This window comes from Carettochelys insculpta, chromosome 13, assembly GCF_033958435.1.
Source record: "Carettochelys insculpta isolate YL-2023 chromosome 13, ASM3395843v1, whole genome shotgun sequence".
Taxonomy (NCBI): Eukaryota; Metazoa; Chordata; order Testudines; family Carettochelyidae; genus Carettochelys; species Carettochelys insculpta.
In genome coordinates, this window is record NC_134149.1 from 5,480,199 (window position 1) to 5,504,794 (window position 24,596).

Sequence of the window (24,596 nt, forward strand, 5' to 3'; positions counted from 1 at the left end):
AAAAATGCATATTTCTTGCTTATACCTGCTTTATGCTGGCTACGTTATTTGCTGACTGTAGTTTCAGCTGAAAGGAGCTACAGGTTGTACCTTCCTTGTCTGGCACCCATGGGATCTGAGTGGTCCCAAATGAGGTGATTTTCCGGATGAGGGGAGGTCACGCTCCAGGCTGCCTGAGGTGAGGGGGCCCAATCCTGCAGGGCTCCCCTGTGGGGCTGCCAGGCTTCCACTCCCTGGCTGGGTTCCCCGCTGCCACGGGGCTGTCAGCAGGGCTCCCCACCCCAGCTGCCTCCTCGCTGTGGGGCTCCCAATTGGGGCTGGGCTCCCTCACCTCAGCCGGGCTCCCGGTAGTGGGGTTCCCTGGCCTGGTTCCCTGCCCCAGGGCTGTCCCCAGAGCAGGCTGCCAGCGGGGCTCCCCATGACCAGCAGGGCTCTGCTCCACCCCACACAGCTGAAGCTCTCTGGTTCAGCAACATCCATGGTCCTGCCAGTCAAGGGATGTTACTGGACTAGAGAGTGCTGGACAATCGATACTATTCTGCTGTCTATTTTGTCCAATTAATAAACAGCAAGGAATTCAGTGCTAGAAAGCCAGAACTGAATGCAAGATAAATTAACAAAGACAATAAACAGAAGTCTGTACTGAGTAACAGATGAGGGAGAATTTAAAATTTCATGTACAATGCTCATAAAAATGTACTTTTAGGGCTAGAGACTAAAGTCCTTTAATGAGTCATTGATCAGGTACATCAAAGAAAGCAGGGCAAGCATTCCTCAGTGCCCTATGAGTAGGCCTAAGCCTCAGCCTAGACTAGAGGAACTATGTTTATGTGTGAAAGGATAACAAGGGGTCCTGTGGCACCTTAAACACCAACAAGCTTATCTGGACATAAACTTTTGTGGGCAGGAGTCCACTTCCTCAGGTGAATGAAGTGGAAACATGAACTAATCTAACACTTCCATATTTGCACATGTACATATCCCTCTCTAACTGTTGTTTACATTTCATGAATCTGGCAAAGTGGCCTCCAGCCCACAAAATCTTATCTCCATACAAATCTGTTAGTCTTAAAGGTGCCATACGATCCTCCATTATTTTTGCTGAAACATACAAATACGGCTACCCCTCTGAAACTTGACAGTGTATATTCCAAACTTATTTAATGCTTGGTCTCTATTTTGAAACTGTCAACATTGGTGCTAATTAGTTTTAAATGTGGAGTGGTATTTGATGTGAGCATTTCGGTATTGGAAACTGAACTGACACCGCTAAACAGACCATCCAACAATCACAAGATGATAACTTCTGAACATGTAGTGCCAGACTTTACGAAATGCTGAGTATCAACAAAGCACATCGCTCAGTGCCTCTGAGACTCAGATATGGTTTCGTGTAGTCGTGTGGAGAGCTATTAAGCCATTACCACTTACCAAGTGATTGAGCGCTTCTTCTAATTGAATTGCTAAAGAAATGGATCTGGGAAACTCTGTTATACATAGATCTGACAAAACAACCAAAGCACTATAAAATGTAAGTTGTATACTCTTGAGACCATTCAGAGACATTATTTAGTATCAGTGTTGTCTCACCTCTGCCTCCAAACAAACATCAAAATGAATTTTTATAAATGCTCACAATAATTTGATCTCACCCTTCATTTTCACCAGTTTAACTGAAGTCAGAATCTAGATATCAAATTCCCTTAATTGGATCACTATACTTCTTCCTTCAAATCACTAATTTAGGATGCATTACGCTTCCTGCATTAAAACAAAACTCCATGGACACTGCTTTTCTGGGCATATGTGTTTATGTTTTAATTTAAAGATATGGAAATAAAAATGAGTTAATGAAAAACCTGATGTTAATTTTGGCAGCTATGAAACAAAAGTGTCTCAAATCTTCCTCAAGCTGTCTGTAAATAACTGTAAAACAATCTTTGGACCACTATCATCATAGGTCTGCCAAAAGAAAATTCTTGAAAACTGAAAGATGATGTCACTAACTACACTGGATGTTCTTTGTATACCAGCTAGAGATTACTGAAAGTCTCTATTTATATCTGTAGTAATCTTATATGATAGCCTGTTGACTGGTAAGGTAAGTGATCTCTGCCTCTCCTCAAAGCTTTACTTTGATTTTACTACCATTCCAGTGTGTATGACAGTAAAGATATATTTGCTCCTAGAATATTGATTTCCAGAAAGCTTCTAGACTGCATATCCTTCCCATTATAGGGTAACAAGTTTGCTTTGCAATGACAGCAACCAGTAGTTGCCAATCTGAGTGGATCTGTTCAACTAAGATTTTATTTAGAAGAACAGCCAAAATAAGTTGTTTAAATATTTCAATTTTATAGTCTTAGGTCAAAATTCATATGACGAAAGTGTACAAAATATGTTTATAGGGTACGCAAAAACAAAGCCTTCCATTCCTATTTTTTATTTTGCAAATAACATATTCACCACTCAAAGTCTCCTGATCACTTCTGAAACTTACTAGATAATTCTACCACAGTCAGGGAAACTGTGCCAATATTCCTCCTCCAGCATCTAGGAAGGGCACTCACTTTTATGTTTCTGGCACTCGCTGTAACCTCTCTGGGATGGAGACTTGTCTCTCTCTTCCCTCTATCAGGGGCTGTTCACTTCCTGGCCTATATTGTGCTATTCTAGCAACCCAGACTGCCTGAACAGGCCAGAGTCTGTGCTATACTCTCTCTTCAGAGGCTACAAACAGTATAATTGCTGTCAATGAGAATTTTCCATGCAGCAATTTCTAAGCAAACACATTTATTTTCCAGGTGAGAGAACAGTAAGGAAAAAAAAGCAAGCTTACAAAAAACAGAAGAGTCCATACGCATTCTAATCAGCTTACCAAAGATCACTAACTCCAGAAGCAGGTGTGGTAGAAGTCAGTTCTTCAAATTCCATAAAGGGGCTTGTTTTTCTGTGGTTGTAAATTCACATCAGCTTTAGTTCACAATAACCACACTTATACATAGTAATCCTGGAAGGATGCATTAAGAACTTTACCATTAAATATTGTGTTAATCTATTAAGTAAATGTCTACGGAACTACAACAATAACTATAATACTGATGTAGCGTGCCCAGATCCTCCACCAATGCACCGAGAACATGACAAATGGAATTAAAATACAATAGGGAAGAATTAACTAATTATCCATCTGAGTCAGTTTCTGCTAGTCATTAAGATAGTATCCTTCTGTTGGAAAGAATTTAAAATTCTAAGTACAAATTTAGTAATTTGCATAGCACCTGTATAGCTTTTTGAACAGTAAGCCTAAAATAAATTTTCCAGAATTTCCTGATATGAATAATGTTTACCATCCCGTTATTTCTAGAAAGCAGAGATTTTAGAGACAATAGAAATATTTTAGATGTTACAGTAGTGAACATGTCTGAAGAGGGTCACATCCTCTACTCCAACACCTGAGGCAACACAATATTTTGAAACAATGCCAGTGTATAGTTTCATTTTTGTTTATTCCCGACAATCAAATGTTATGAAAATGGGCTTATTGTCCAAAGAAATATGTCTGTCTCCTCAGAGAAAAAAATTGCAGCCAACAGCAGAAGTATGAATTATTGTTCTAGTCTCAGAGGGGTAGCAATGTTAAGTCTGTAGCATCACAAAAAAACAAGCAGGACAACTGGACAATGTGAAGAAGTGGGTCTTAGCTACAATAGACTGTGACCTAATAAATTTGTTAGTCTCTAAGGTGCTACAGGCCTGTTTATTTTTGTTCAAGTATATTTTTGTATTCTTCAATGACTGATCAATGACTATTACATCCTTGAGTGGCTCTTAGTCAAAATGGTCAGAAACACAACTCATCCTCTATATATCCCTAAACTCAGTGCTGCAAGCTGAGACTGGATGACAGGGAACAGATCACTTCTAATTACCTTGTTCATTTCCTCTAAGTATCTGGCAGTGGCCACTGTTGGACAACAGGAGAGTCAGCAAGATACACCAGTGCTCTGCCCACTACAGCCATTCTTACATTCTTAATGATACACTCAAAGGTGCATTTGTAAAGGCCTGTCTAGAATCCGAGCTGCTTAAATCTAGCGAAAATGAATGGAAAGTAGCTTGAAATATCTGAGAGAAATTAACAGTAGGTACAAGGCCCACAGCTCAGGAACTCCCAAAGGCACAATACAAAGAAAAAGGGAATATCTTCTTCTACCAAGTTGTTGGAATAGGTACTTTAAACTCAACTTCCATTGTTAATGTCCATTGGGTTCCAGATTAAGTTTTTAATCTTTTGCTGAGCGTAGGTACCATATATAGCAATGAACTAATTAGGATGCACTGAGATTTTCTGCATAAAATGACAGTATATACTGAACACACCTCTATTGAGCATAAACATACGCCAATAAGAAACTGAATTTGAGCACTGAGATGTCCTCCGTTATGCTTTGACATTAACCTTCGATAGAGGGAATGGGAGACATTGCAAGCTGAATCTTTGATAGGACTACCTGCAGTCCCTTGAACTAAACCAGCTGCATAATTGCATGTGTTCCTATTATCTGATTATTTCTGTTGGGTAACTGCTAGCAGGCCAGTGAGCTGGTGCAATTGGTCAGAAAAGCTTTGCAATGCATTACCCTAGCTATTTCTGGAAACCAACATACACCATGGACAAGATAAACAGCATGTCGGCACAAGAGGCTTGAGAGTAACATGATGGCACCTCAAGAACACCAGGATGTCACCACATGCCTGAGGGGAACAACACTGCCAGACCAATGGGCTGCTGGGCTGCACTCTGCACTGAAGGGGCTCAAGGTGACAAAGAAGACACAATGCATAAAAGGCCCTGTGACAAGCCAGGCTCTGGGGAGTAGGCCCCAAGCAAACTACTGAGCCCATTCTGTGGTGAGGCTCCTGGGGCAAGGACCTGCCTTCTCCACGGCTAACTGGAACAGGATGCCGGGCCAGCGCTATCACATCTTTATACTAAGGCAACCCCCAGCCGTCCTTTGCCTTGTTTCATGCCCCTAGCCCATACACAGCCTCCACGCCGCACGGAAAGGCCGGAACAGAGCGCTCCCCCCACAGCAGCAGCCCCACGACTCGCTACCCAGCACAGGTGGCCACTAGGCGGGCGGGCGGGCGGGCGGGCTGCCTCCCTCAGACCCCCGCGAGCCGCAGCAACGGGACAGACCCGAACTAGTCTGGAACCTTCCCAGCCCCTCCTCCCTGGGAGGAGGTACTGAGCTAGGCCACGCCCCAGGCGGGAAAAAGAAGCCACAATCTGCCCGCGCCCGGGGAGGGGCGGGGCATCGCGCTCTCTGTGCCTCCCATTGGCCCGTTGCTGACCACGTGCTCATCCCGCGGGTCCCGTCGAGAAGGTCCATTCCCAAGGCACGCGCACTTACGCTCTTCCGGAATGGTTCCGCCCAACCCCTTTCCTTCCGCCGTGGGGCGGGCTGGTGGCGGAGAGATCACTTCCGCTCTTGCGCAGCGAGAACCAGGCCGGCCCGGGCGGCAAACAAACAGGAGTCAGTGGGTAGCGGCTGCTTCCCTGAGGGGAGGCCCGGGCCTGGCACGCGCCGGCGGGCAGCAGCTTCTGAGGAGCGTCCGCGTTGCGGCGTGTTGCCCAGGCCCGCCGGCACGATGAGCGGCGGCTCGGACGGGAACGAGGAGTTCTACCAGCAGCTGCGGCTCCAGCAGCTGGACGAGGCCCGCCGCAGCGGCGAGGGGGAGCCCGACCCCTTCACGTATGTGGACCCGGCGGATGGGACGGCCTACGAGTGGGACCGAGAGAAGAAAGCCTGGTTCCCCAAGGTGAGGTGGGCCGGGGGGAGCGGCCTGGTCTCCCGGGGGGGGGGCTGGGGCGGGGCGCAGCGCGCGAGCAAGGGGCAGCCTCTGAGACCCTTGTTGCCTCGGTGTTTTGAGCCGTTGCGTTGCAATTGCGGGTCAGGAACGGCGCTCAGCGCCCCATGCAGCCCCGACTGCAGGCCCTGGCGCGCCAGAGTCGCGGCGGAGGGGGCTCATGGCTTGAAGCCATTGGCGTCTTAGGAGCTGTGTCTCGTTGCAGACTTCGTCTCTTTCGCCGGAGGTCTCGGCCTTACTGGGTCCCGGGTGACTCCTCGCCGTGGTACTTTCTGGCACGACAGTGGGGCTGTTTGCTTTGGTGTCTGGGTGATAAGTAAAGTTGTAGGTGGGAGGGAAGGCCCTTAAAGGTCTCAGCTCTTCCTTGGAGTCTGCCTTTGCAGGTGATTTTCGTCTCGGGATCTGCAACCAGGTTTTTCTACAAGCTCCTGAAATTCATGGAGTAATGTGTTATCTTGTCCACTTTGGGATAAATCTTCCCAACGAGCAGTCGGAAGATAGCATTGAGAGCGAATTAAATATAGAGATTTTGTTAATCCTTTGGCTTCAGTAACAGGCTGAATTCACACTCATCTCAGGATTTCTGTAGCTGCTGAACAAATGCAGACATTAGGGTACTGGAGTTAAATGGTGGGTCAGTAATTTGCAAACCAATTTTCCACCCCTTTCATAGGTCACTGCATATGGGGTTTTCTCTGTAGCCATGATGTAACCACAGGTAGATGTCTGTGATGCTCTTCCTATTTTTTGCATTTGTGGGTTGTATCTAATCATTTTGAGCTTGGGTACTTAAGAGGTAACAAGTATATCTTGCAGTAATCTTTTTATTCATGATTTTTGCATCATATAAATTAGCCTGATGATTAAATATGCAGTGAAATCATGATCTCTGACGTTTGTGATGGTGTCCAGAGGTCCCTTCCCATTCTGAGAGATGTGTATGTCCAATTGTCTGAGAACTTGCACTTGCCTGTGGACAGAGAGGACTTAGGTTTTTCATGCTTTGACTGCAACCTTTCACAATTTTGAAAACTTTTGAAAAGTATGGTAGCTGATATTGTGTTTCCTGGCTGGTACTACTGTATAATAAAGTTGTCCACTTAATCTTCCAAAAGGTCACTCCCAGCAACAGTTGTTCTCCCTTTATCTTCCTGTTTTGGAATACTATGTCTGCTGAGGATTTTTGTTTTGTTTTTAATATCCCTTTAACAAAATACATATATATAGAAATCAGCCCACTTTCAAGAAATAAAACAAAGTTTGATAATGTGTTGAGAAGTGATTGTAAATACATATTGTTGGAATATTTTTCTTCCCACTCAAATCTAAAAATAATGCTGCTGCAAGACAACTAGTTAGAAGTGTTTACTTATGGATTTATTAAGTTTGTTTGATAAACAAAATTATTAACACTATTCAATGAAAAATTCCAAACAATATAAAACCCTTTAAGATGAAATTCAGCACCCATGAAAGTAATGAGCTGCTGAGATTGGCTGGAGCCAAATATAGTGCAGATTACCATAACATAAGATTTTTCAGAGGTCAGTGCATCCCTCTTAAATTAGTCTTGGGCCTTTTGGGGTAGATCTCTTTTCTGCTGAGTAACCAAACTCTTACACTTGTAACATACCGGTGATTTATAAACACACACTATTATGGATCTGCTGTAATTTCACAAATTACTAAACTCCAGAAAACTTTTTTGTGTGGGAGAAATAATAGTTTTTTAATCTATTAACACTAATCTTGAAAATGTTTGTGAAGATGACAGAGACCCACAAGTGTCAGTCAGTAGGAAAGTCAATATTTTGGTTCTTGGCTGCCTGTCAATATCATTTCTCATGGTCAAGAGGAATTGAGTTCTGTCCTTCATAATTATGGTTCTCTCTCCATCAGACAACTCAGACTCAGTAAGCAAATGTTTTACCTTGGAAAAGGGACATTATTAAAACTTAAGTTCATTTACAATACGGAACAGAGCATTCCTGAACAGTGTGTACAAACTACTCAGTAAAGCTTTCCTAATACCCATTCTTTGTACAAGTATCGGAGAGGTAGCCAAGTTAGTCTGTATCTTCAAAAACAACAAGTCCTGTGGCACCTTGTAGACTAACATAATTTGGAGCATAAGCTTTTGTGAGCAAAGAACCGCTTTGTCAGGTGCATGATGGGGGGAGGAGGTTCAGAAGAGGGTGTAAAGAGGGAGTCTCAGTCAAGGGGAGAGCCAGAGTTGACAAGGTCTGTTTAGTCACAGAGGATATGGCCCATTGTCAGTGGTTTATGTGGAGTTGTGAACATCAGGAGAAATCAAGTCAGTTCAGTCAGGGAGGATGTGGCCCATTATCAGTAGATCCTTTGTATACAGTCAGGCACTAAGGTAAACCTGCATTTGCTCCAGTCCCTCAGACAGAGACAAACATCTACAAGACCTTTACCAAGCTTTCCTGAAACTACAATACCCACCTAAGGAAGTAAAGAAACAGATTGACAGAGCCAGTTATGTACCCAGAAGCCACCTGCTACAAGACAGGTCCAACAAGGAAAACAAGAGAACACCACTGGCCATCTCATACAGCCCCCAGCTAAAGCCTCTCCAGCATGTGATCAGTGATCTACATCCCATCCTGGACAATGATCCCTCACTCTCAGACCTTGGGAGGCAGGCCTGTCCTTGCCTACAGATAACCTGCCAACCTTAAATTCTCACCAGCAACTATAGACCACAGCACAATAACTCTAAACCTGAAACCAATCCCTGCAACAAACCTCGGTGCCAACTCTGCTCCATATCTATACCAGTGATGTCATCACAGGACCTAACCACATGAACCACACCATCAGGGGCTTTGTCACCTGCACATGTACTAATATATATGCCATCATGTGCCAGCAATGCCCCACTGCAATTTAATTGGCCAAACTGGACAGTCTCTACATAAAAGAATAACTGGACATAAATGTGACATCAGGAACAGTAACATACAAAAACTGTAGGAGAAAACTTCTATCTCCATGGACACTCAGTAACACATTTAAAAGTAGCAGTCCTACAGCAAAAAAAACTTCAAAAATAAACTCCAGAGAGAGACTTCAGACCTGTAATTCATTTGCAAATTTGACTCTATCAACTAAGGATGGAACAGAGACTGGGAGTGGTTGGCCCATTACAAAAGCAGTTTCTTTGCTCTTGATGGTCACATCTTCACATTAACTACTGATAATGGGCCACCTCCACTGTGACTGAACTGACTTGATTTCTCCTCTCTTGATGTTCACAACTCCACATGAACCACTGATAATGGGCCATGTCCTCCATGTCTGAACAGACCTTGTCAACTTTGGCCCTCCCTTTGACTGACGCTCCCTCTTTATACCCTCTTCTGAGCCACCCCTCCCCCACGCATCTGATTAATCGGTTCTTTGCCCACAAAAGCTTATGCTCCAAATTATCTGTTAGTCTGTAAGGTGCCACAGGACTTCTCAGTATTTGTACATTTTCAATTGATGTGTCTATACGAGTCCTTAAATTTTCCACTCTAAGGGAAGACAGCTGGATTACTGTATTAGTAGTTGTCTTCAGAAATTCACCACCAGTAAACTCAGAAATAAGCCCCAGGGCACAATTACTTGAACTTCATTATAAGTTAATGTTTAACATTTCCTTTTTTAGGTGACTGAAGACTTCCTGGCAACATACCATGCTAACTATGGCTTCCCTACAGATAGTTTAGACAGTTCTTCTGCTTCAAAAACCGAAAGTAAACTAGCTGTGGATTCTAGGACAGCAGGAGCACAGCAGTCAACAAATAGAAAAGCATCCCAACAGACTGATCCTAAACAAAAAGGAGAAAAAAGAAAACTTGAAGCAGGCAAGGGTCTCCATTTTGCATAAGCCAAAAATATGCAATAGTTAAGAAAAAAATGAATGAGCAAATGTAAATGTGAGTTAGTATTATGCACAGTAGAGATGCTCAGGAATCTATTCTGAATTCTTGAAATGCTTCTGAAATTGTATAGCACTTAGGTTCCAAAAACCTTATTTCTAATGTGAAATCAAGTTGCTCAGGGTAAGTGGAAGCTTGGAAATATAGTTATTAAAACTGACAAATGACAGCTTAATGTTAAACTTAGTTGTGTTTTTAGTGTTTTTTAGCACAACTTGTTCACACAGTATTTTGTTTTTAGGATGGTTTCATGTTGAAGAAGACAAAAACACAAATGTGTATGTGACAGGTAAGTCATCACATTTAAAAAAAAGAGAGTTTCAAAGGTTTGTTAGGCAGCTTAAATAAACCACATCATCTCCTCTCCAGAGCGCACACTCAATAACGTGCATCACATTTTGAGGCATTGTCTAATTGAATGAGAGAAGGAGCCATAATTTTATGGGCTAATTCCTGCTCAGATTTAATTGTATAACATCCCTATGACAACTACAGCAATTGCTTACATAGAAAATTTGTTGTAGCACAGTTTGGCCATAATATTTTACAGCATGTTGTGAAGGCCTCAGAAGAGAGAAACTGAGAACCTGTGGCCTAGATTGAGGCAAAACCCAGAATAAATAGGGGAAGGGAAGACAGTTTTAGAGCAAGAAAATTTGGTTTCATGGGTTTATACATGCTTCTTGTGTATATTTGTTCTTGTATGTCTTATTAATATTGTCTGATTTTTAAAAATAGTTGAGTTGGAGATAGGGGAAAATACCACTAGAGAAGAGCAAGGAAAGTGAGGAGACAACTTGATTGAGAGATCTTGAATGTATTTTAAACCAGTATTTCTGTAGTTCACCTTTTGTGTTCTCCTTATGAATTTCTGTTTTCATGTGCTTATAATATTCATGACAACACCTTTTGCACTCTCGTGCTTGTTCTTAGCCCAAATATGAATTTGTTTAAAAAGGAAATACAACTGGCTGGTTTTTGAGTTACATGAACACAAGCAAAACATTCACCTGAAGCAGCATATCTGAAAACATGGACTCTCCTTTTTCTAGGTTTGGCTACTTAGGAGTTTTTCATAATGCAAAAATATTTCACTCAACACAGTTCAAAATGTCAAACTTCAGTATGTACGAAGTCTTAAAGGGCATGTTTTGCTAAATTAGGGGGGAAAAGCGGTAAGAATGATAAGACTGCTGGCTGTGTAGTGTCTAACTTTGTCCCAATGAAATTATAGATTTCTAAAGGTATGCACAGTGAAAAACTGCATTGGTAAATGTAGTTACTGGCACATAGGTTGATGTGTTAATTACATCATTGTTTTTTGGATATTAAGGAAATTAAATCCAAAACCACTTAATGCAATACAGACTTTATGTCCAGAGAACAGAAAACTCAGAAGTTGTCACCATAGAAACCATAACACTTCCACGTGTCACTTATTTCAAAAGCTGAAAGATTATGAAACATTCAATTACCAGAAATCTAACATGCTCAAAACTAAGTTACAGTTGACAAACACATTTATTTGCATACATGTCAAACATTACCCAGAACAATGCATTAAGTATTTTTCATTAGTAATTGATTCATTGTTTCATTTTTAAAAATGGGCTTAGTGGTATTGAAAAACTGGATTTGGAATTCACTGTATGACTACATTCTAGATTTATATGGTTGAATTTATTTTGTAGGTTTGCCTCCAGACATTACAAAGGATGAATTTATACAGGTTATGTCAAAGTGTGGTATCATTATGCGAGATCCTCAGACAGAAGAACATAAAATTAAACTTTATAAAGACAAGCAAGGAAATCTGAAAGGAGATGGCCTCTGTTGTTATCTCAAGGTCAGTGGTGCACTCAGTGTATTACTTTTTTTTGTTGGTTCTACTTCCTGACAAAGTAGTTCTGTATGGGTTAGGGTTAGTTTGTAAGTCTAACTTTTTTCAGACCAGAAGAGCTGTCTAGAGCTCAAAAGCTTATCTCTTTTACCAGCAAAAGTTGGCCCAATAAAAGATACGTCACTAACCTCTCTAAGGCTGTGTCCACACTAGAGAGTTTTGTAAATAAAACCCATGGAGTGTCCATATTCCCAAGGCATTCTTGGAGAGTAAATCAACAGAATGTGGCACTTTGGTTGACAGCATTCTGGTGCTCCCCCATGAGACTAATGTTGGTCTTTATTAGATGGTGCTGATGCAGGTGCTAATCTCTGAAGGGCACTTTGATGCCTTAGGATGACCACTAATCTTAGAACTTACAGTCTTTACCTTGTGCTTTCACAGTCTATTGTATCCACCCTTTTTCGCTATTATTTCAGTTAACTGCAAGCTCGTGGGAGCTCTTTGGGTTAGAGACCATCTTACCGTGTTTGTATGGTATCTTACAAAGTAGGGTCTCTTGCACTACGAATATTAAATACACAGGTTCAGAATTCAAAAAAGCTGCATCAAAGCACTATTGCCCCAGTGGTGGAGTGACAGTGTTTTAAAATTCTGTTAACGGTCTGTATTTTCAGATTGCAGGCTGGTATTTAACTATGAGGGTCTTTTCAGGTTATTTTCAAGGAGGCTTAAGCTCCCAACTCTCTCACTTTTGAAATGGGACTTAGGTCCTTTTGAAAATTTTATCTTTTAAAATTCTCCTGTATAATTGTAGTAGCTTACTAGACCTGTCATAATTCAGTTTTTAGAGAAGATTGGAATGAAGAAAAGTGGTGAGTTGGTAATTTTGCAATCAGGGAATGAGTCTAAGTACACTAGTAAAATGTGTGTTCTGGGACCAGAGTCATCCAATGTTAAAAGTAACTAAATCTGACATTATTTTTGTAAGCAGGTTCCAACTATGTTTGAGAGGTACAGAGAATTTAAATTTAATTTTTTTAAATCGAACTCTTCACATTGATGCTTATTTCCAGGCTTACTATAATTTATGTTTAAATAGCGGGAATCAGTTGAGCTTGCCTTAAGACTTCTGGATGAAGATGAGATTAGAGGCTACAAATTGCATGTTGAAGTAGCAAAGTTTCAACTAAAGGGGGAGTATGATGCAAGCAAAAAGAAGAAGAAATGCAAAGACTACAAGAAGAAGCTGTCTCAACAACAAAAGTTTGTAACTTTTTTCAGTATAATGTGTTTTTTCTAAATGTCTTGGCTAAAACAGTTTCTCATAATAATTTGTTATACCAATAACTAAAGATCAAAGATTAGCTTAGAGTGTTACAATGTAGATTCTTTTAGTGTTTTTAAATATGGTGGGAGTTCTTGAATTTGCAGAACTCTGAAGACTCAGTTTAATCTCTTGTGATTGATCATAAAAGGAGACAGCATCTTTCAGCTTCATGCATGTTGTCATTGGTTAAACTTACAAATATATTAGAACAATTAGCATGAATTCCCAGTTAGTATCTGGAGACACACACTGCTTTCTGTTTTTGCTTGTTTATATGCTGACACATGCTTTCAGCATTCAGGTGCTTTTATTTTATAAAAATTCTTAAGTAGAGTGAAATTACATGTGACCCTAAAGAATTAAGCAATTCTTGTTGTTGGAACCAAGAAAATTCCATATAAAAACTTATTTTGATAATGCATAGGTTGGAATATTCAGTATTATAAAATTTCTGGATTCTGTTTTTCTTCGAGGAATAAAGGCATTACTTTACTGTTAGTACCTTTTTTTAAAGTTAGCTAGATGTGAGATATACCCACCTCTGGGCTTTCTTGTCTATTTTTACAGTGGTTTCTCTGTCCCTAGGAGAAACGGGCTAGGCATGGGAAATAGTGAACCTATGAAGGTGGTTCTGTCAAGTTGGGGTAGGCAATAATTTTTGATGGAGGTGAGGTGGATTGGGGGAGGTCACTCCAAGAATTTGGTAAGTGGTGAAGGGCTGCACTCTTTTGGGATCTGGGATGGAGATTGGGTGCAGAAGGGAGCTCAGGGTAGGGAACTGGAGGTAGAGGGCATGTGGGATCTGGAAGGGAGTTTTGGTAGAGGAGGAGGTTGCAACCTGGGGGCGGAGTTTTGGGGTGCAGGGTCTGGGAGGGAATATGGGTGCTGAAGAGGATTCTGACTTGCAGGGTGTGGGGATTTGGGTTGTAACATTGGGCTCAAGAGTCTGGGAAGGGGTGTAGGAATGTGGGGTGGGTGGGTGCGTGCGTGCGTGCACACAGAGTGTTTGGTTTACTTAGAGGTGCAGAGAGGGGCTGGGGTGCCAGAGGCGGGCTGTGGCCAGGAGGTGAATGCCTAATTGGCTGTTGGCCAGCAGTCCCTTCAGGCAGGTTCTCTGTCTCTCAGGCCCCTACACGCTGCTCAGGATGGCTGGGTGCAGTGGCTAACTGCTGCTCGTAATGCCACAAGCCCTGGAGGGTGGGTACTTTTACACACTGCTGGCCCTGGAAACAGGCAGCTCCCTCTGGCCAGTTTCTGGGCACTGGGGGCTGACTTTGTGCTGGGGATAGGGTAGCACACTCTCTTTTCCCCCTGCCAGTATTCTCACACATATCAGCCCCCTTCCTTCCCTTCCTCCTCCCCCTTGCAGCCAGCCGGCCAATCTGAGCAGTGTGCAGGGGCTGGGCAGAAAGGGAATCCATGAGCCATATTTTGCCTTCCCCTATATCGAGCAAAAAGTAAACAATATACTTTCCCCTTTGCTCTTACATGTTACTTAAAAATCAGTGCATGAAAATACTTTAACTTTCTTTTAAATGACTCGTGTTCCTTTAAATTGAAAACCTAAATAGCTTGCATAGCAACCTTCATAAAAATCCAAGAACTCTTCACCAGAAGCAGCAGAAATAAGCAATTTCACTCAATCAGACTTTTCTGACATTGATATTAATGGAATCAAGCTCAGTTTCAGAATATTACGGGAGGTACAATTTCTACAAGTGCTAATCAAAATGAGAATTCACAAAACATACATTAAGAGCAAAATTTGAGGTTTGGCAAAGGTGTATATCACGGCATGATAATTTTGAAATGTGTTATAAAGATGAAGTACTTGAAATGCAAGCAGTAAAATTTTACTGCAAGACAGTGTCATGTCAAAAATTTTCCAAGACCTTTTTGGGAATCTTTTATATGTTTGTACTTTACAGCATACCCAGTTTTAACTTTTTTTAAAAATTACTCCTAGTCTGAAATGACAGTGGTGACTTCAAATATTTTGTCCTAAATTGTTCAAGGCATTTAATAGCCCAGTTATGTTTCTCTGCTTCCTCTTCTTATCCTAGGTTCTAGTTCAGTTGCAGTCCACAGAGTATTTGTGAATGTTCAGTAGACTACACTGACTACTGATGTTAAATTTGGTTTATCTGTATTATGTGCCATTGTGCGTGTTTCTGGTTTTTGAAGCCACTTCATAAGAGGAACAGTGACTTACAGCTCGCCTTTCTGTTCCATTTTCTAGAAGATTTAAATAATTTTGAACCAAAGTAACTAGCGCTGTTGAAATCTGTGCGTCAAATTAACGATTTTTTTTTTCAGCAAATACTTGTAGAAACTGAGAGGCACAACAATATCTCCTTACTATTGCTTTGTTTCATTAGACAGTTGGATTGGAGGCCTGAGAAGAAAGATGCTACAGTTCGAAAGCGACATGAGCGTGTTGTTATCATCAGGAACATGTTCCATCCAAAGGATTTTGAGGTAGGAATAACGTGAAAAATTAAGTGAAGTTGATAGTGCTGGCAGTAGTCAACATTGGTCATCACTTGTAAGACTGTATTTTCAATTACATATAACATTGCCAAATGTTAAGTGTGTTCAGGCAGAATACTTCCATGCTAAGTGTTTGCCTCAGGCTAAATGCTTTTTGAAACCATCAGTTAAAATGGTTCCTCCACTTCCAAGTATAAATCTAGGGAAAGGTATTGCGTTGCCCTGTTAATTTGGGGGTGAGAAGGTTGTTTAAGTACTTCATGGAGAAGCTCTAAAGCAGTGGTTCCCAAACTTTTCAGCACCATGTCCTCCCTTTTGATTTTTGAGATCTTTATGCCCCCCACCTCTTTACCATCATCCAACCCCGTTTTTAACCAAAAATTCATTATTTAAAATAGACACAAATGTGATACAAAAATGTTATTTAAAATCAAAATAAGCACAGCTAGTTTTTCGTGGCCCAAAAATTTAATAAAAATGTAATTTAACATCAGAAACAGCAGAAACAAAATTAACTTAATGTGAAGGATTACACTGTATTTTCTTCACAAGTTGGGAAATCCTAGCTTTGAAAGATGAAAGTGCACAATGCAAATTGTTTTTGACATCCAGTCAATTTTTGTTTCATTTTTAATGTGAGTAAACTTGAAAAGCTTTTTTCACAGGGGTACATTTACAAAAATGGAAGAATAATATGTAGCACTTTGTCCCCAACTTTCAAATAGATTGGGAAATATTTTATCCAAAGTTCCTCCAAGCTTGGTTTGAATATTTTCACTATTTTCTAGAAATATATTTAAGGTAGCATTAGGTATTCCATTTGTGTCCTTTCAGTCAAGAAGTTCCCCTGATACCAATATTGAATTTGCCTTCATTCCCAGCTGTTATCCATTTCACAAATTAAATCTCTCTCGTTTCCAATTGCTTATAGATTTATGCTTGTACCATTCATTTACACTCAGCTGAGCAGTAACTGAGAGGCAGCCTTTCACAACACTGCTTTTTAAAGTACCCACAGTAGGACACTGGAAATAAAAAAGGACAGCCAAAAATCCTTGGGATTGAGAAATCATCCCAATTTCAGTAAAACTAGATCTTACATCCAGAATCTCAACTCTGGTAACATTAAAACCATTGTACTCATCCCTGATCACTTGTTTGTTCTCTGAACTTCCTCTGTTTCATAAAGCTTTTTGGGTATCTGGAAAAGAATTTTGTATTTGAGTGAAGTCAACCTCTAAAAATCAAAGTAGTTACAATATTAGCAGATCACTTAGGGAAACAATTTGTTTAATACAAAGAATTTGGATTTTTTTGCAACATGCTATGTAAGTGAAAGTGCCCATTGTTTTTGCTGTACAATAATTATGCCAGTATTGATCCTTTAAACTGTAGGACTTAATGGCCGTGTCTGCACTAGCCAAAAACTTTGAAATGGCCATGCAAATGGCCATTTCAGAGTTTACTAATGAAGTGCTGAAATACATATTCAGTGCCTCATTAGCATGTGGGCGGCCATGGCACTTTGAAATTGGCACGTCTTGCCACCGAGCGGCTCATCCAGAGAGGGCTCCTTTTCGAAAGGACCCCGGCTACTTTGAAGTCCCCTTATTCCTATGATCAGATGGGAATAAAGGGACTTCGAAGTAGCTGAGGTCCTTTCGAAAAGGAGCCCCGTCTGGACGAGCTGTGTCAATTTCGAAGTGCCATGTCTTCACGCGTGCTAGTTAGGCGCTGAATATGTATTTCAGTGCTTCATTAGTAAACTTGGAAATGGCCATTTGCATGGCCATTTTGAAGTTTTTGGCTAGTGTAGACGTAGCCAGTGTGAATTTCAGTCTGCAGTTTATACACAGTTAATGGAATTTTCAGCTTAATTCTTGTTTAAGCTAATTTTTATCTATTTGCAGGAAGATCCTTTAGTACTGAATGAGATCAGGGAAGACCTACGAACAGAATGTGAAAAGTTTGGAACAGTAAAGAAGGTCCTCCTATTTGATGTAGGTATTTTTTTACTAAGCTGTATGAGTATAATTACTATAACCTGTTCAGATTGAATATACAAGATGTTCGTGTTCTACAAATTGTGAGTGAGATTTCTGGTTCTCTGAAATTCTTTTCATGCAATCCTAAAATTTTATTATTCAGAATTTCAAATGTTCAGTTCTACAGGGTGAGCTTGCCTTTGTCTAAATGCAGCATTCAACCCTGTCAAAAGTTTTGTGGGCATATGCAGTGCAAGTTGAAAAGGATGCACCCATGCAATTGCAAATAGCTAAAATCAGCTTTTTTTTAAACATGGGATGGTGTATAAAAAAGATCTGAAGTACTTTACTTGAAAATATAGCATTGAAAACCTTACTTGTAAAGTATTAAAGATGGTGCTGTTTCAAAATTGGAAAAGAAGAGAAGGGTATATATTTCAAAAGTGTATGGCCACAGACAGGCTTGTGCATATGTCTGCAAATACAACTGCCTGATTTTTTAGAAGGCCAGAGTAAAAATCACTGGAACAAAATTTAATTCCTGTTTAAAATAGAGAGGTGTACATACGATAGGGTTTTTCCTTTTTCTTACAGCGACACCCAGATGGCGTGGCCTCCGTTTCATTTAAAGAACCAGAGGAAGCTGATCTGTGCATACAGACTCTCAATGGAAGGTGGTTTGGTGGTCGTCAGCTAAGTGCTGAAACATGGGATGGTGCAACAGATTATCAGGCAATCCTTCCTTGTCTTAAACTAAATTTTAATTTTGAAACATACTTAACTGTGACTCTTTAATTTTTAATATAGAGGACATAAGAGAGTTGTAAAATTGGGTATTTAAATATTTTTTAAATTTTGTTGTAAAATTGGGTATTTAAATATTTTTTTCAAAGGACAAATTTAAAGCTTGTCTTACCTGGAGATGTCAGTTATGTGGGGTCCCCTCTGGCCTATTTTTGTTTTGTTAAAATTGTTTTTGATACAGTTGGCAAAAACCTTGATTATCTTGATTGTACGCTTCAGGTAAACTGTTCAGTAATTCATTGTTAACAATTTCTGTAACTAGCATAATGGGTCTAATTAGCTTAATGAAAACTTACGGTATTAATACAGTCAGTGTTGAATATAATAAACTGTTGCATAGTTTTGCCGAGTACAAACTGCCTTTTTTCAGTAAAGGAAAAGGGTGGATTTCTTGTAGCAATTTTCATTAAGGTTTATTTGTACACAGGTGGAAGAGACCTCAAGAGAGAGAGAGGAAAGGCTCAAGCTATGGGGATCGTTTTTAGAAGAGCCTAATGAAGAAAAGCAGAAAACAGCAGCTGCCTCAGAGTCTACAGCTAGTAGTGTAAAACTACCTGAAGATCAGCCTTCAAAAGATAATGGCACATCTAAAGGTGATGTGAATGATGCAGCTTGTAAGAGAGAGGATAATGGTGAAGGCATTAATGAAGATGGCACTCCGTCAACAGACAGCAGCCTTGCAGGCAGTGATGATGAAACCGAAACATAACATTTCTAATGTTTCACAAAAGCATGCTTTTTAGGGTGGTGATTGGATTTCTCTTATCCTGTGCTTCAGGGTGACTATAGACAGTGTTCACATGTTTTATATGCATATTTGATGTCATCAGCTTCATGCTTTGAAATTTTCATTAAAAGTGTAGTTAATGAAGATCTACAAAATTTCTTATTAATTGGCTGTTGTTCAACCTAAATATCTCAAGTTGCCAAGAGTTCAGCAGAACTGATGAGGCTTCTTGTGTCAGACATTTGCTTGTCAGTGTTTAAATTATATAACTGTGAAGTGTATGTGAACTCCAGAGTTTGAACAATTACACAGTTGAAAACATTTTAGTAATGTACAAAATATTAAACTAGATTTGAATGTTTGTTTTAGTTTCCCTGGACTTTTGGAACTTGATTTTTTCCTGTTTAAAAAAAAAAAAAAAAAACCTGTCAAAAGCGCTCAAGCTTTAACAGAACAGTTGTTGCAGTAAGGCCCAAAAGTATGTTCACCCTGTACATGTATTGCCATATTGGGCATTTTAAATAAGAGATCATGGCACACGAAATTGTTGCTCAGTCTACAAAAGTGAAAATTCTTGCTATAGCCTACAGTGAGCCACAGATAAGTGAAGATAATTTAAAATCAAAATGTTCAGTTTAGAGGGGCCTCCTCAATGTTGATGTAGACAAGTTGTGAGTATTTTGAGGTGCTTAGGACCTGTAAACACTTCAGCACTGGAACACTAAATAAAACTGACCTCTAATTTTCAGTTGACTTCATTCTGCCACCAGAATTTGTTTCCATGTGCTGAAAGTATATAAAAACTATATATTGTATATGTAGCTTTTGGGGGCTCTTTTGCCTTAACAAATCTAATGCTTTTTCAGTCTTCGGTACTGTGGGGGAATCAGCATGTACCATATAGGGAATAAACCCTTTTGGTTTAGTTCATTGCCCAAGGGACCCCTTCCGCCAAAGACTTCATAAAATTTGAAGGATTTTAACCTTTAATCCCAAGGTTGGCATGCAGGGTAGGAATATTGTAGAACATGTTTTCCAAGTATTAGCTGCCCTTTTTATTTACTTATTCTTTTTATTAGCCATTAAATTGACTTACTGATTTTTTGCTCAATTAGTCAAATATTTTAAATACTATGCCTAAAAAGTTACTGTTCTCATTTAGGTGGGTAAAGTTCAGAAGTTACTTCTGTGGATCAACTCATGCTGAGCACTTTTGAAGAACGTTATTTTAGGCACCCCATTGAAAAGTTTGTCCCTAGTTCCTGTGTTAATATTTGAAATTGGCTGTGGATTATTTGTTCATTTTCAGGACACCTTTTAAATTTCAGACTGATATTGTTTGTTCTTTTAGAAAAAAAGGAAAGATTCTGGGTGTTGATGCTCATGTTTTCAACTTGAAGCACTCAATAGAAGACACTGCATGTCTTTAATTTGTATTTGTACTATCCTTATCTTTTTGATTTTGTTTTGTCTTGACAGCTACACTGTAGTTAAGTGTTTGGTGTGGTGTGTGTGTGTGGGTTTTTTCTTTTTTTTTTTTTTTTTTTTTTTTTAAATCTGTATTTATGTAGGTTATGGCAATAAGTTTGTATAAATTAATACCTGCCCTTGTGGTTATATCTAACTTCCTTATGAGCAACCTAGATAAGAGAATAGTAGTTAAAATTATCAATATGTAAGCTTTGATTGTATTAAATTGATGGATATTTTAATTTATTATAAACTAGTGTGACAGTTTTTTTCTAATTTTGAATAAAACACCATTTTGGGATTTTTTTTTTTAAGTTGATCATGCCATTGAGAAGAAACCATTTAATTCTCACTATCCCTATAGATGTTTTCATCTTTCAGTTATTCCTAAAATATAAACGTTAGAAAAATAAGTGTTCCTGATTGGTTACTATATAATTATGCACAGTGTCAAATTCAAATTTCATCCATCTCAGGCAGCCCTAACCATACAGGCTGCGTATGTTCTTTTGAAAGATTTTTCGAAAGAAGGGGGGAATCTTTCGAAAGAGCCTATGGAGCGTCTACACAAAAAGTGTGTTTTCAAAAGTACATTGAGAAGAATGCAGTGCTCTTTTTGAAATCACTCCTCCTTTCCTGTTCCAGGAAGAGTGCCCCCTTTTGAAAGCTTCTTTAGAAAGAGGATGTGTGTAGATACTCTGCAGGGCCTTTTTTTCGAAAGAACAGTCTTCATTTTCAATCCCTGTCCTGTTCTTTCGAAAGAGCAGATCACTCTTGATTTGCTTTTTTGTGTGCGAACGTACTCGAAAGAGAGAAGCTCTTTCAGAAGTGATCTTCCGGAAGAGCGTCTTTTGAAAGATCTCTGTAGTGTAGACAGCCACAGTGTTTCCACTGGTACAGTATGGACTGACCATTTTCATGACCACACATGTGAATGCTTAAAGCTTCTGTATGTAACATGCCTCTTCATATGAACATTTGGTTTCAGCTCCCAAACCTGAGGTTTTGACCTTTGTCAAGCCAGCAGGTACTGCTAGCTTTCTAGAAGTCCTAAATAATTATCTAAAACATCCTCAGCAGTTCAGTTTAGCAATTAAAGAGGAAATTAAATTGCAGTAGAGAATACTTGGAAAAATGAATGTGTATGGTACTACCATGCCTTATCAGTTAGTGTTAAATCAAATACAGTTTAAGATGGACTACTTGAAACTGTGTGCTTAAAACAATGTAAAATCAAGGAATTGGTGTAACTTCCTTCTCAGTTGATTTTAAAAATCTGAGTGGCTTGTGCACGTACTGATATTTATATAATGAGTGAAACGGGATAATTTTAAATTTACCCCAGACTGGAAACAATGTAACAGCAAAAACTTTAAAAAAAAAAATGCTTTACTGGCATTTTGAAATATTTGCTAAGAATATAGAAATTGTTTTCATGACACTGCCTGAAATTCTGAAACATTTGTTTTCATCTTTATTCAAACTGTAAAATGAGATGTTGCACTCAAGCTGGTATTCCTCTTTACCTACCTTTATGTTTTGACAGTAAAGAGAGGATTTTTTTTTGTTTATAACTAGGATGAACTATATAAGAGTGGTGGAAATGGAAAACAGTTACTGAACCAAATGACTGTAGTTTCCAGTGGGATGCTTATGTAAATAGTGGTTTCCCTTTTAACCGAATACAATTATGAAATTGTTCATAATTCAGTAGCATCTAGGGAAATTAGCCTGCCTTGTGGTAATAGTGAATCACGCGATCACAAAATGTTAATTTGAAGCACATAATTATGAATTCTAATATTACAGAACAGTAAGCTAGCAGATAATGTGGAATTCTTGTCTGCAGATGAGCAAAACTTGCGAATGCATTTCTAATTGTATTAAGTCTTCCGGAAATTGTTTTTATTCCATGTGACTATGTAGTAACAAACTTCTAATACAGGGTATCTGCTCCCCAAAATAGTTTGTTATATGGTACAACACAAAAGTAGCAGACAACTTAAGTCTTGTCACATGGCCTGAAATTCACAAAATCCTTGCATAACCAGTTGCACTGAAGAAGATATTTATGACTAGTTTTATAGGACTGAGTTCATGAGCCCATCAATTCAGTGAAACTGGCAAGATCAGGCTTCAATGTGGGTTTCTAATTTTCCTTTTTCATTCTAAATTGCTGTCAATATACTGCATACTTTCAGAGCCTAACTCTTTTAGCTTTGAGAGAGTTTTCCTAATCTGATCTGTACTCTTCCTGCTTAAATACCATTATGAAGTTCTTACAGTCAGCAGAGAAGACAGGTCTTGTCAGGGAAGTGAATGTTTCAAGAAGCTCTCCATCCTTTTTAGAAATTACAATGACCTGTGAAAAGACCAACTGCTTGTGGTCTTCTGTAAGTTGAAATGATTTGCCAGTAATCAATGTAGCTCTAGTTGAAAGAGCTGGTTTTTTTTGAAGATTCTGCTCATAGGTATGTATAGTGGCAAAACACTGAATGTATTTAAAATACATACGAAGTGGAAAATATTGAATAGTTTGTACTTATGAAGTGTGGATAATATTGCCAAGTTCTTACTTATTCATCGTATTGCATGCTAAAGGGCCAAATCATACTGATCTGTCATTTTATAATTGAATAATAGTATAATGATTCTTATATGCATAAGAGGTGGTAAAACTAAACCAATTAAGTACTATGCATAGGTTAGACTGGAAAAGGCCGGGGGGGGAACCAAAAGGAGCAGATTTAAGTGTTTTTCATGTACGTGTCTGAAGAAGGGAGGTAGGGATAATTTAGTTTCATTTTGCATCAAAATGTTTGCTGCTCCTGCAGACTCTCCCTTTTAAAATACAGCTAAATATAGTTGATTGAATTTCAATCCTTAATACAAGTTTTATTTTGTACAGGGATTGCAATTTGCTTAAAATCGTTAGTGTATTAAATGCAGTGCATTTTTACCTAAAACTTGTCCCAGGTTTCATTTACAAGACTAAACTATTTTTTTTAATATTTAGTTCTGTTTCACTAATGTGGACAGGTAATTAGATGCTTCATAAAATTACACTGACCTTTGAATTCTACAGTGAAACAGAATCCAGATCATAAACTCTGCATTACAACCTGGCTAAATTGTAAGACACCACACTGCTTTGCATTTTTCATTGGACTCAAAATCAGTTTTATTTTTCTGAATTGGAGAAAAATATGCTGTAATCACAAATTTTGTATGTTAAAGTTTTGTTAAGTTGATGTGTGTATGTGCTGGATTAGGCAGGGCTTGACTTTTTTGGTATTACGTTATTCTGAAGTGTGTTCTCATGATTAAAGGAATATAAAAATGGCTTTGTAACATTTTTTGAACTGACCCATTATGTAAAATATTACTGTAGTAATATTGTAAGATCAAACCTGTCAATAAACGGAGGTTTTTAATTGGTTTTCCCCCAGAGGTAAATTGATTTTTACAATTTAAAATTCTCTTATTCTGGAAAGCTTTTTTTTTTTTTAAATATTACTTATTTTTTAGATCTGTGAAAGAATCAAAGAAGCTCTTGATTGTCTTGTTTTTTTTGTTGTTTCTTAAAGGGGTTGTTTTATACTACCTTTTTAATAAGCATAAGTTAGCCAGTCTTTGCATCTCTGATCAACTCTTGAAACAGGATATTTAGACTAATTCCTTATTTAATTTGATTTGTAAGGTTTTTGTTAGGACAGCGTGAAGGAATATTTATAGCTTGTGACTGCATAGTACTTTTACTCCATATGTAAATGTATGCTGATATATTAGAAGCAGACTTTTTGGTATCACTGGTCAGGTTACTTAACAATTCTACACATTCTGTTTTCTCTGGGCTGTAAAAGGTTCTGAAAACGTAAAGGCAGACTGAAACCAGACTTCATTCACTCTCTCATACTGTGGTTTCTGTTGAGTAGCTCAGATCAAGATGATAAGGTAGAAGGTGTTCAGCACAGAGAAAGTTAAGCGCTGAACCTAACTACTGTAAGGTAAACAATTTTTCATGGTGTACCTGCATACCTGGCTATAGCCATCTCTTCAGTAGTGGAACCAGAAAGCAGAGAGATGTAAGGTAGGCGTAGGAGAAATGGAAAATAGGCATCTGGAGGTG

At 39.2% G+C, this 24,596-nt stretch overlaps 1 protein-coding gene across 1 annotated transcript; it reads left to right on the plus strand.

Moving 5' to 3' along the window:
- Positions 1 to 5,496: 5,496 nt before the first annotated feature.
- Positions 5,497 to 23,809, plus strand: HTATSF1 (HIV-1 Tat specific factor 1). Its single transcript, XM_075007794.1, has 9 exons — positions 5,497 to 5,826; positions 9,548 to 9,746; positions 10,063 to 10,110; positions 11,513 to 11,667; positions 12,764 to 12,927; positions 15,370 to 15,469; positions 17,392 to 17,481; positions 18,061 to 18,198; positions 18,698 to 23,809. The coding sequence occupies exons 1-9, from the start codon at positions 5,656 to 5,658 to the stop codon at positions 18,977 to 18,979; spliced, it is 1,347 nt and encodes a 448-aa protein (XP_074863895.1). The 5' UTR covers positions 5,497 to 5,655; the 3' UTR covers positions 18,980 to 23,809.
- Positions 23,810 to 24,596: the final 787 nt, after the last annotated feature.

Coding starts and splice junctions, on each gene's coding strand:
- HTATSF1 (XM_075007794.1), top strand. CDS start 5,656: ATGAGCGGCGGCTCGGACGGGAACGAGGAGTTCTACCAGCAGCTGCGG. Junction 11,668..12,763: donor GCCTCTGTTGTTATCTCAAG/GTCAGTGGTGCA, acceptor ATGTTTAAATAG/CGGGAATCAGTTGAGCTTGC. Junction 18,199..18,697: donor ATGGTGCAACAGATTATCAG/GCAATCCTTCCT, acceptor ATTTGTACACAG/GTGGAAGAGACCTCAAGAGA.